The sequence below is a fragment of the Oncorhynchus masou genome, unplaced genomic scaffold, assembly GCF_036934945.1.
Source record: "Oncorhynchus masou masou isolate Uvic2021 unplaced genomic scaffold, UVic_Omas_1.1 unplaced_scaffold_1140, whole genome shotgun sequence".
NCBI classification, from domain to species: Eukaryota; Metazoa; Chordata; class Actinopteri; order Salmoniformes; family Salmonidae; genus Oncorhynchus; species Oncorhynchus masou.
Window position 1 is genome coordinate 80,848 of NW_027001146.1, and position 12,397 is coordinate 93,244.

The 12,397-nt window shown below is 46.5% G+C and overlaps 1 protein-coding gene across 1 annotated transcript in view; it reads right to left on the minus strand.

Moving 5' to 3' along the window:
* Window positions 1-12,397, minus strand: part of LOC135529345 (guanine nucleotide-binding protein subunit alpha-13-like) — a 34,832-nt gene extending 22,435 nt beyond the window's left edge. Inside the window, 1 exon segment of the mRNA XM_064958128.1 lies at window positions 12,047-12,397. Coding sequence (XP_064814200.1) covers window positions 12,047-12,329 — 283 coding nt within the window. The 5' untranslated portion in view covers window positions 12,330-12,397.

Below are 12,397 nucleotides of genomic sequence, written 5' to 3' on the forward strand. Positions count from 1 at the left end.
GAAACTCAGAGTCCAAGTCAGTGTTGTTGAAGACAGGGCTGACACGGATAGCCCAGTCACCCAGACCTGACAGAGTGAGTCAAGGCAGGTCTACGGAAGGAGGCCCATAGATACCGTATCTATGGAGTTTGATAAAACTTGGTTTGAGGTTTAGAATTTCAAAAACGGCCACCATGTTGCCGAAGGTTCTGTGACAGAATGTTATTGTCTTCAAGGAACGTTTGGTGCCAACCAGGATGGGGCTCTGTAACGTCTCCAAATGCCAGGTTATACCACTCTACAGTAAGGAGTCATATATATATACACACACATGGCACTGGTCTAAAGTAGTGCACTATAAAGAGAATAGGGTGTAATTTTGGATGAACGACAAGCACAGTACAGGGACTACTACTACAGCCATACAGGTTTTAACATTGTGTTAACTGACAGTAGTGATAAACAGAGAAGGACTAAAGGCACTGATAAGTAGACTGCCAGCTACAGACCACAAATAAGGAGTAGTATAATTAGACTGGCTGCCAGCTACAGACCACTGATAAGGAGTAGTATAATTAGACTGGCTGCCAGCTACAGACCACTGATAAGAAGTAGTATAATTAGACTGGCTGCCAGCAACAGACTGCCAGCTACAGACCACTGATAAGGAGTAGTATAATTAGACTGGCTGCCAGCTACAGACCACTAGTATAATAAGGCCAGTAGACCACTAATATAATAATAGACTGGCTGCCAGCTACAGACCACTAATAAGGAGTAGTATAATTAGACTGGCTGCCAGCTACAGACCACTAATAAGGAGTAGTATAATAAGAACTGGCTGCCAGCTACAGACCACTCATAAGGAGTAGTATAATTAGACTGGCTGCCAGCAACAGACCACTCATAAGGAGTAGTATAATTAGACTGGCTGCCAGCAACAGACCACTAATAAGGAGTAGTATAATTAGACTGGCTGCCAGCAACAGACCACTCATAAGGAGTAGTATAATAAGAACTGGCTGCCAGCTACAGACCACTAATAAGGAGTAGTATAATTAGACTGGCTGCCAGCTACAGACCACTCATAAGGAGTAGTATAATTAGACTGGCTGCCAGCTACAGACCACTGATAAGGAGTAGTATAATTAGACTGGCTGCCAGCTACAGACCACTAATAAGGAGTAGTATAATAAGAACTGGCTGCCAGCTACAGACCACTCATAAGGAGTAGTATAATTAGACTGGCTGCCAGCTACAGACCACTGATAAGGAGTAGTATAATTAGACTGGCTGCCAGCTACAGACCACAAATAAGGAGTAGTATAATTAGACTGGCTGCCACCAGACCACTCATAAGGAGTAGTATAATTAGACTGGCTGCCAGCTACAGACCACTGATAAGGAGTAGTATAATTAGACTGGCTGCCAGCTACAGACCACTAATAAGGAGTAGTATAATTAGACTGGCTGCCAGCAACAGACCACTAATAAGGAGTAGTATAATTAGACTGGCTGCCAGCTACAGACCACTAATAAGAACTGGCTGCCAGCTACAGACCACTGATAAGGAGTAGTATAATAAGAACTGGCTGCCAGCTAGACCACTGATAAGGAGTAGTATAATTAGACTGGCTGCCAGCTACAGACCACTAATAAGGACTCACTCTATACCTCACCTCACCTCACTCACTAAACGGGGCTGTTTTCCAGGGGCTCTCTCTCTCACTCACTAAACGGGGCTGTTTTCCAGGTGCTCTCTCTCACTCACTAAACGGGGCTGCAGGTGCTCTTCTCACTCACACGGGGCTGTTTTCCAGGTCTCTCACTCACTCACTAAACGGGGCTGTTTTCCAGGTGCTCTCTCTCTCACTCACTAAACAGGGCTGTTTTCCAGGTGCTCCCTCTCACTCACTAAACAGGGCTGTTTTCCAGGTGCTCTCTCTCTCACTCACTAAACAGGGCTGTTTTCCAGGTGCTCCCTCTCACTCACTAAACGGGGCTGTTTTCCAGGTGCTCTCTCTCTCTCTAAACAGGGCTGTTTTTCAGGTGCTCTCTCTCTCTCTCTAAACAGGGCTGTTTTTCAGGTGCTCTCTCTCTCTCTAAACAGGGCTGTTTTCCAGGTGCTCTCTCTCTCTAAACAGGGCTGTTTTTCAGGTGCTCTCTCTCTCTCTAAACAGGGCTGTTTTCCAGGTGCTCTCTCTCTCTCTCTCTCTCTCTAAACAGGGCTGTTTTTCAGGTGCTCTCTCTCTCTCTAAACAGGGCTGTTTTTCAGGTGCTCTCTCTCTCTCTAAACAGGGCTGTTTTTCAGGTGCTCTCTCAAACTCACTAAACAGGGCTGTATTCCAGGGTCTCTCTCTCTCACACACGGCCTGGGCTGTAGATGTAATAATGAAGGATAGGATCAATAGATCAATGGCAAAACATCAATCGCACGCATTAGGCCCCGATGCTAACGATCAATAGCCTATATCCATAGAAAAACAGCCACGATGCTAATGAGCCATGAAACAGTAATGTATAAAAACTCAGCTAAGGGTTTCGGAGGCCAGAACAGAGAGCCTCTCTGGGAGGAAGAGCAAGGGGCTTGTGGGTAATAATAGCTTCCTCCTTCCACAGTCTTATCACTGTTGAGTTCCTTTCTCTGCAGAGATTCAACTGTCACTTCTTTGAGAGCGCACACACACACACACACACACACATAAAAGACAGAAGGAGCTACAGAGACAGAATGACGGGGACATTAAAGTTCATTGATGACTAATTATTAAAGGGGGATTATAACTGCACCAATCAAATAGCTCTCTGGGGATCAATCAGTCAAATGAGGGTCTGAAGAGACTTCCAATAGGTAAAAGACGAGCAGGTCTTTCAGACAAGGTCAAACATCAACCTATTCAAAGGGCTTGTGTTGTTGATGGGAAGCTGGACAGGCTGGGGACTGGCGGGATATGATATTACCAAGATACATATTGTATCGGCACCATAGTATGGCGATTCTATACGCATCACGACTCACCATGACACGATACGCATCACGACTCACCATGACACGATACGCATCACGACTCACCATGACACGATACGCATCACGACTCACCATGACACGATCGCATCACGACTCACCATGACACGATACGCATCACGACTCACCATGACACGATCACGCATCACGACTCACCATGACACGATACGCATCACGACTCACCATGACACGATCGCATCACGACTCACCATGACACGATACGCATCACGACTCACCATGACACGATACGCATCACGACTCACCATGACACAATACGCATCACGACTCACCATGACACGATACGCATCACGACTCACCATGACACAATACGCATCACGACTCACCATGACACGATACGCATCACGATTCTATATGCATCACGACTCACCATGATACGATCGCATCACGATTCTATATGCATCACGACTCACGATGATCGATACGCATCACGATTCTATATGCATCACGACTCACCATGATCTGATATGTACCGCGATTCTATATGCATCACGACTCACCATGATACGATATGCATCACGACTCACCATGATACGATATGTATCGCGATTCTATATGCATCACGACTCACCATGATACGATATGTATCGCGATTCTATATGCATCACGACTCACCATGATACGATATGTATCGCGATTCTATATGCATCACGACTCACCATGATACAATATGTAGCGCGATTCTATATGCATCACGACTCACCATGATACGATATGCATTGGGATTCTACACTGAGATTTTATTGAGGTTATCGATGATCCGAACATACTGCTCACTAAATGCCTGCTGCAGAGGGACGAGAGAGAGAGAGAGACACATAATAAAAACGAGTTTGATCAGTCATGGAAATAAAAGTGCTGGAAACACATTGGATCTCTATTTAAAAAACAGAAGATGGAGGCCAAGCTATAGGAGGAGAATGAAGACCGAAGACAGAAGATGGAGGCCAAGCTATAGGAGGAGAATGAAGACCGAAGACAAGCGCTACCTAGTAGCTAACGTTAGCTCCCCGGCAACTAAAAGCATTTGAATCGATATATAATATTGTCAAAATAAATAAATTGGATCCTCTAATGTATCTATTCTACTCCCATCCCTGGAAGTCAGACCATGTTCTCCCCAGATTCTGCTAGACGGGGTACCTGAAACAGCCACTACAGCTGACAACATGAAAACACTGAATAGGCACTTATGTTTAGGGACTGAGGTTTCTTGGTAGACTGTTTCCTAATGATTGAAGTAATGATGTTATTATACACACAAACTATATTACACACACACAAAACATAGCACAAACACACACAAAATATACCACACACACAAAACATACCACAAACACACACAGAGGAAGTGATCACCTGAGCGGTTGACACTAAGGACAGGAGGTGTGTTGTACCGTTTCACACCAGTGGAATTCTGAGTATTTCCGTTGATGCAATCTCCAGTCATTGTTTTCAAATGACCTTTGACCTCTAGAGATAGCAACTAACAAACACCACCGAGACTCTTTCGTCACCGCCTGCCTCGGCTCTATCGTCACCGCCACCATCCATACCAGAACAAGCCCTGACCCAGCAGGAACACTTGGCTGCAGAGGAAGTAAAGGAGCAGTGGCTCTGCGGGGTACACAGAGGGTTTCTCCTGGCTGGCACACAGCAGTTATTCAATGTTGTGTCGAAGGCCAACCGACATTGTTCTATCTCTACACGACACAGAACGATGTACCAGTTTGCTGTAAAGAAACAATCCCAATGTTCCGTAAGAGTCGGAATCACACTTCCTTTCTGGAGTCCCTTCGAGCGGAACAGGCACAGCTTCACAAACACACACACACAGTCTCCTAGTGCAGTAGTCATTAAGAGGCTGCGGGAGGGTAAACAGGATACAAACAACATGCTGAGACAAGGCAGCAGACTCTGTGGCTCAGAGCAGAGGGCTGAGACAAGGCAGCAGACTCTGTGGCTCAGAGCAGAGGGCCGAGACAAGGCAGCAGACTCTGTGGATCAGAGCAGAGGGCCGAGATAAGGCAGCAGACTCTGTGGATCAGAGCAGAGGGCCGAGACAAGGCAGCAGACTCTGTGGATCAGAGCAGAGGGCCGAGACAAGGCAGCAGACTCTGTGGATCAGAGCAGAGGGCCGAGACAAGGCAGCAGACTCGGTGGATCAGAGCAGAGGGCCGAGACAAGGCAGCAGACTCTGTGGATCAGAGCAGAGGCAGCAGACTCTGTGGATCAGAGCAGAGGCAGACTCTGTGGATCAGAGCAGACAAGGCAGCAGACTCTGTGGATCAGAGCAGAGGGCCGAGACAAGGCAGCAGACTCTGTGGATCAGAGCAGAGGGCCGAGACAAGGCAGCAGACTCTGTGGATCAGAGCAGAGGGCCGAGACAAGGCAGCAGACTCTGTGGATCAGAGCAGAGGGCCGAGACAGGCAGCAGACTCTGTGGATCAGAGCAGAGGGCCGAGACAAGGCAGCAGACTCTGTGGATCAGAGCAGAGGGCCGACTCTGTGGACAGCAGGCAGCACAGCAGACTCTGTGGATCAGAGCAGAGGGCCGAGACAAGGCAGCAGACTCTGTGGATCAGAGCAGAGGGCCGAGACAAGGCAGCAGACTCTGTGGATCAGAGCAGAGGGTGGACAAGGCAGCAGACTCTGTGCAGAGGGCCGAGACAAGGCAGCAGACTCTGTGGATCAGAGCAGAGGGCCGAGACAAGGCAGCAGACTCTGTGGATCAGAGCAGAGGGCCGAGACAAGGCAGCAGACTCTGTGGATCAGAGCAGAGGGCCGAGACAAGGCAGCAGACTCTGTGGATCAGAGCAGAGGGCCGAGACAAGGCAGCAGACTCTGTGGATCAGAGCAGAGGGCCGAGACAAGGCAGCAGACTCTGTGGATCAGAGCAGAGGGCGAGACAAGGCAGCAGACTCTGTGGATCAGAGCAGAGGGCCGAGACAAGGCAGCAGACTCTGTGGATCAGAGCAGAGGGCCGAGACAAGGCAGCAGACTCTGTGGATCAGAGCAGAGGGCGAGACAAGGCAGCAGACTCTGTGGATCAGAGCAGAGGGCCGAGACAAGGCAGCAGACTCTGTGGATCAGAGCAGAGGGCCGAGACAAGGAGACAAGGCAGCAGACTCTGACTCTGTGGATCAGAGCAGAGGGCCGAGAGCAGAGAGACAAGGCAGCAGACTCTGTGGCTCAGAGCAGAGGGCCGAGACAAGGCAGCAGACTCTGTGGATCAGAGCAGAGGGCTGAGACAAGGGAGCAGACTCTGTGGATCAGAGCAGAGGGCTGAGACAAGGGAGCAGACTCTGTGGATCTGAGCAGAGGGCTGAGACAAGGGAGCAGACTCCGTGGATCAGAGCACTGTCTCAAATGGAACCCGATTCCCTACCCTTCTCTCTCCTTGGGCCCTAAACTGCCACATTGAATTCAATTAGACAACTAACCATCAAGTCTTTGACTTTGGCACACAGTGCTCTGCTCAAACATAGTGCACTATGTAAGGAATATGGCGGCATTGGGGACTCAGAGGCATCAGCCAGTTAGTCAGAAAGGACTAAACAGATTGACTCCTGGAAACCAACATGTTCTATCAAACCCAAAGACCATAGACCATGGTCTCTTCCATGAGATCTACCATCCTGTGGGTTTTCGGTCCAACTCTCTTCCATGAGATCTACCGTCCTGTGGGTTTTCGGTCCAACTCTCTTCCATGAGATCTACCATCGTGTGGGTTTTCGGTCCAACTCTCTTCCATGAAATCTACCGTCCTGTGGGTTTTCGGTCCAACCCTCTTCCATGAGTGGTCCTGTTTTCGGTCCAACCCTCTTCCATGAAATCTACCGTCCTGTGGGTTTTCGGTCCAACTCTCTTCCATGGGTCCTGTGGGTTTTCGGTCCAACTCTCTTCCATGAGATTCCATCCTGTGGGTTTTCGGTCCAACTCTCTTCCTACCGTCCTGTGGGTTTTCGGTCCAACTCTCTTCCATGAAATGTACCGTCCTGTGGGTTTTCAGTCCAACCCTCTTCCATGAGATCTACCGTCCTGTGGGTTTTCAGTCCAACCCTCTTCCATGAGATCTACCGTCCTGTGGGTTTTCAGTCCAACCCTCTTCCTGGAGATCTACCACCCTGTGGGTTTTCGGTCCAACTCTCTTCCATGAAATCTACCGTCCTGTGGGTTTTCGGTCCAACCCTCTTCCATGAGATCTACCGTCCTGTGGGTTTTCGGTCCAACTCTCTTCCATGAAATCTACCGTCCTGTGGGTTTTCGGTCCAACTCTCTTCCATGAGATCTACCATCCTGTGGGTTTTCGGTCCAACTCTCTTCCATGAGATCTACCGTCCTGTGGGTTTTCAGTCCAACTCTCTTCCATGAGATCTGTGGGTTTTCAGTCCTGTGGGTTTTCAGTCCCACCCTAACTTAAACACACCTGATTCTACTAATTAGCTGTTCAACAAGACCTTAACTAGCTGAATCAGATATGCTAAATTAGGGTTAGACTGAAAACCTACAGCACAGTAGATCCTCAGGAAGAGGGTTAGGCAACCCTGCCCTAGACTGAACAGGTGTTCATAGCACATACTCACAAAGCATCTCAGAGTAGGAGACATTGCTGGTCTAGGATCAGTTCTGCCAATTAGATCAATGAATAACACAGAGGAGGGGGTATCTGATCCTAGATCAGCACTGAGACCCCAGAGGCTTTAAAATAAAAGTTGTTCTAACATCTCCGTTTAAGAACTGAAAGAGTTGACTCACGCTGGGAGAGTTCAGCCTAGATCCAACACCACCCGTCCATCCATCTATGACATCACAAGAGGAAGTGCAACACTCGAGGCCCCTGCTAGCTCCTCACGAGTCGGCCGGACAAAAAAATAAAATCTGTCACTGTCATTAATGCTACACAACGCCTGTTGGCTCACACGACACCCTATTCTCCCATATAGTGCACTACTTCTGACCAGACCCCCTTATGGGCCCAGGTCAAAAATGCAGTGCACTATCTAGGGAACCACGCCTAGACTTAGGCTATACTATCCAGACATGCACTAGGCTGTTCTTCCAGAGAGACAAAGGGAGGGTAGATCGTATCACTCCTTAGGGATAAAATACAGTCCAGATAAACAGGCCCGTAGAATGTAAATAAGTACAACAAGATTTAGGAGACAGGGACAGACCATTTATTTAGCTAAAAACAAACAGCCCCCCCTAAGGTCAGAACTGAAGACTTAACGGAGGGAGATTTAGAGATGGATTAAAGAATTTAAATCATAACATGATGAGCCAAGGCCCTTTGTTTACAAATAGAAGACTGATGAGATAAGGTCCCTAAACACAGGCCTTTCACCACCAGGTCTATAGGCTACATCTATATGTCCTGTCTGAGGGACGCTGAAGATGAGAACAGAGCAGCGTCATCAGGGGGCTTCGTCCCCAAAATGGTGCACTACTTTATACCAGGGTCCATAGGGCGCAGGCCAAAACGTTAGTGCAGTGTATAGGGAGCCATTTGGGACGAACCTCAGGACTCCCACCATTCATCTGTCATAGAAGACAAAACACAGCGTTCCTCATTGGAGATCCTGCCCGGGCTTAGCCAATCACCCACAGCCAATCATCCATCTGTCTGTGTGTGTGTTTATACCCCCCCCCCCCCCATTCATGCATTTCACAGTGAGGATATGACATCATGGTGTGAGGCTGGGAACCCCCTGCACCCACCCACACAGACAGAGCTACCGGGGACATGCTCCATGTCTGATGATTAAATAACAGTAAAGTACCCATCTAAAATTAACACAATGACTCAACATGGTTCTTTAATGGGACTTCTGCGAAACGGTGTGTCAACAAGTGTGCACCTGTCAAGAAGACGTTAAATGGAAGAGTTTCGTCTATGTACGACAGATCTTAGATAAATAGCTTCATTGTGATCAACGACTCACAAAGGAAAAGTTGACCCAAAAAAACAACAACACAATGACTATAATTGTATAGTTGACAATTCATTTATTTCCTCAGGAATGCTACACTAACAAACCAGCGTGTACCAGGAAACCTAAAGTAGTCTGCGTAATGAACAAAGTAGCCAACTATAGGGGGGGAACCACCCGGAGTGGTTTCACCCCCCCCCATAAAAGATGTTTGTTTGCATAACAGGAGTTATCGGACTGTAGTATTGCTGTACTTCTCTGGTAATATCATTGACTAGTGTGTGCAGGGCTGGGTTGTCATGACTACCAGACCTTGGTATGACCACGCAAGTTGGAGGCAGAAATACCCCTTTCATGTTTTCTCATATATACATACATATATACATATATATATATACATATACACACACACACACACACACACACACACACACACACACACACACACACACACATACATACATACATACATACATATATATAGGCCTAATGCCTCAGTCTACCAAAACGTGACTGAAATCCACCGGTGTTGAACCTTCAACTAAAAACACTCAACATTCAGGGGGAGGATCTGACAAGTAAAGATGATTTCCTGGGAAAATAACAAATAGCTAGCTAGGTAAGAAACAAAGTAGCCAATTGATCTAGCCAGCAAGTTTGACAGACTGTCTGGGTGAATAGAAACAATTGGAATACGAGCGATCACATCTTATCGCCGCCTCAAAACAACATGGTTTCCAGTTGCCCTATAAAGGACGTAGGCGGTTAAAATGTTTAAATGGTTAAAATGCTGAGGACAAAAAAATAACTGACATTTTTAAGAGGACGGATTTTTTATTTTTTTTACGAAAATCCTGTTATTGAAGGTTTATCAATAACCCGCGAGTCCTTGTCCGTCGGTCCTGATTGTATAATGTGTGGATATCTGTATGGAAACGGTGTGAAACCGGTGCCTATATGATGTGATCGACAGTGGTAGGCCACGTGGAAGCGTGTCTTGCATGCTGTTACCACGTTTACAGGCAGGTCGTGGCAACCGGCAAAAGGTCTCATAGACTTCAATAAGAGTAAGACGGCGGGTGCCAAAACGGAAGTGGCAAGGTTCGTGGTGCTCGTCCCCATGAGCAGCGGCAGCACTGCTGGCTCAGCACCAGAAGATGAAATTAGCTGAAGTCTTGAGCGGCCGTAGCACATAGTTGACCAATGCACAGAGCCGTAGCACATGGTTGACCAATCCACAGAGTTTATCTTGCCAACCAATTAAAACATTTTAATGACAATATTCAAGCTGACAACAATCGGGACCGCTCGTCTCTACACGGTAGACAGATTTTCTTGCAGTTCAACTGCCGTTTAGTGCTGATCATGTGTAAACACCTTGTTTGTGCCGGTTTGAAGAAACGGTTCGGTTCCCGAGATTTCTATCAGAGGAGGCTCATGGGAGGAGCTATAGGACGACGGGCTCATTGTAATGGCTGGAATGGAATAAATGGAATGGTATGAAACATATGGAAACCATAGATTTGACTCTGTTCCATTCCAAAGAGCCTGGTCCTCCTATAGCTTCTCCCACCAGCCACCTCTGGTTTCTATAGCTACATATATTCACACATTATACACTGAACAAAAATATAAATGCAACATGTAAAGTGTTGGTCCAATGTTTCATGAGCTGAAATAAAAGATCCCAGAAATGTTCCATACACAAAAAAAGCTTATTTCTCTCAAATGTTGTGCACAAATTTGTTTACATCCCCGTTAGTGAGCATGTCTTCTTTTCCAAGAATTGAATGTTAATTTCTCTACCATAAGCCACCTCCGTCATTTAAATTTTTTTGGGGGGGGGGGGGGGCAGTATGTCCAACCCTGCCTCACAACCGCAGACCACATGCATGGCGTCGTGTGGACGAGCAATTTGCTGATGTCAGCGTTGTGAACAGAATGCCCATGGTGATGGTGGGGTTATGGTATGGGCAGGCATAAGCTACCGAACAACGAACACAATTGCATTTTACAGATTGCAATTTGAATGCACAGAGATACCGTGACAAATTCCTGAGGCACGGTATCTAAGGCATCTGTGACCAACAGATGAATCTGTATTCCCAGTCGTGAAATCCATAGATTAGGGCCTAATGAATTTATTTCAATTGACTGATGATCTTCTATGAACTCTGTGAAATATTTTATTGTTGCATTTATATTTTTGTTCAGTATACACTCCGCACCAACGACCAAGGAGTTACTAATTACATATTTGCCTTCAGTAACCACACTAAACATTTAACAGTTTATTATCCGTCTCCACGTTTTAATCCCTAAGGATGCCCATCCGAGTCCTCGTATACGGCTTGGTTTCCATAACATGAAAACGTCATACATCTGATTTTTCTAAAATATGTGCAATGATGGTTAGGATATTCTTCATCTAGTTATATCCGCTGTGATTAAAACCATTTTAAGCTTTCTGATTGTCAAACTAGCTACCAAGTTATTTCACTATGACTGTTCAAGATTCATGTTTTTAAAAACATTCAAATAAGTTTATAAATACGTTAAACTACAGCAACAAAGCTAGCTAGCGCATTAGTTAGCCAAAGCTTACTGCTAGCTGGGTACATTGCCTGATTAAAAAAAAAAACAGCTGATAAACTGTCATACTATTTTCCAACCCCTGAATAATACTGACATGGGACAAACAATACGCGTGATATCAGGAGATATATTTAGACAACTGAATCATGTTCAAAGGGAAACCCCCCGCTTGGGTCTGTGTGGCCTCATCTCTTCAAATCCCACTGGTGCACAGAAACACTTTCAAATAAACATGGGCGTTTCTTCTAGCTTTGTGTGTGTGTGTGTTAGCTAGCTAACTAGGCTAGCGAAGAAAACAGATGTGAGTGCGCCCGTCCTCCCAACATAGCTAGCTAGCATACCAAGTTACGGCTACTGTTAGCATGCTAGCTGGCTACTTCCCACTCAGACATCAACTCTTGAACAGAGCAAATAAGTCAACAAAGGCCTCGGGAGACAAAAACAAGTCACCAGTGGCGTTATATAAAGTACAACGAACAACCCAATAGTACCTTACCTTTAATTACATTACTAAAAATCGTGGCCTTGAACTCTTCTTTGGCCTTTTGATCGAAGTCCTGACCATGGATGATGCGCATCTGCTTCAGGAAAGTGGACTTGCCACTTTCACCCGCTCCGAGTAGGAGAATCTTCACCAGCCGTTTCACGTACGGCTTATCCCGCGAAATACGTTTGTCTATTTCTTTAGATTTCCTTAATTGTTCTGCCTCGTTACTCGTGAGGAGACAGTTTGGAAAACATACAGATAAAACGGACCGGGACGGCAGGAAATCCGCCATCTTTGAAACAACTTCATCGATACAGTAGAGAGAGTTGGTTTGAGGCGAGCGACTGGAGAGTCTACTCG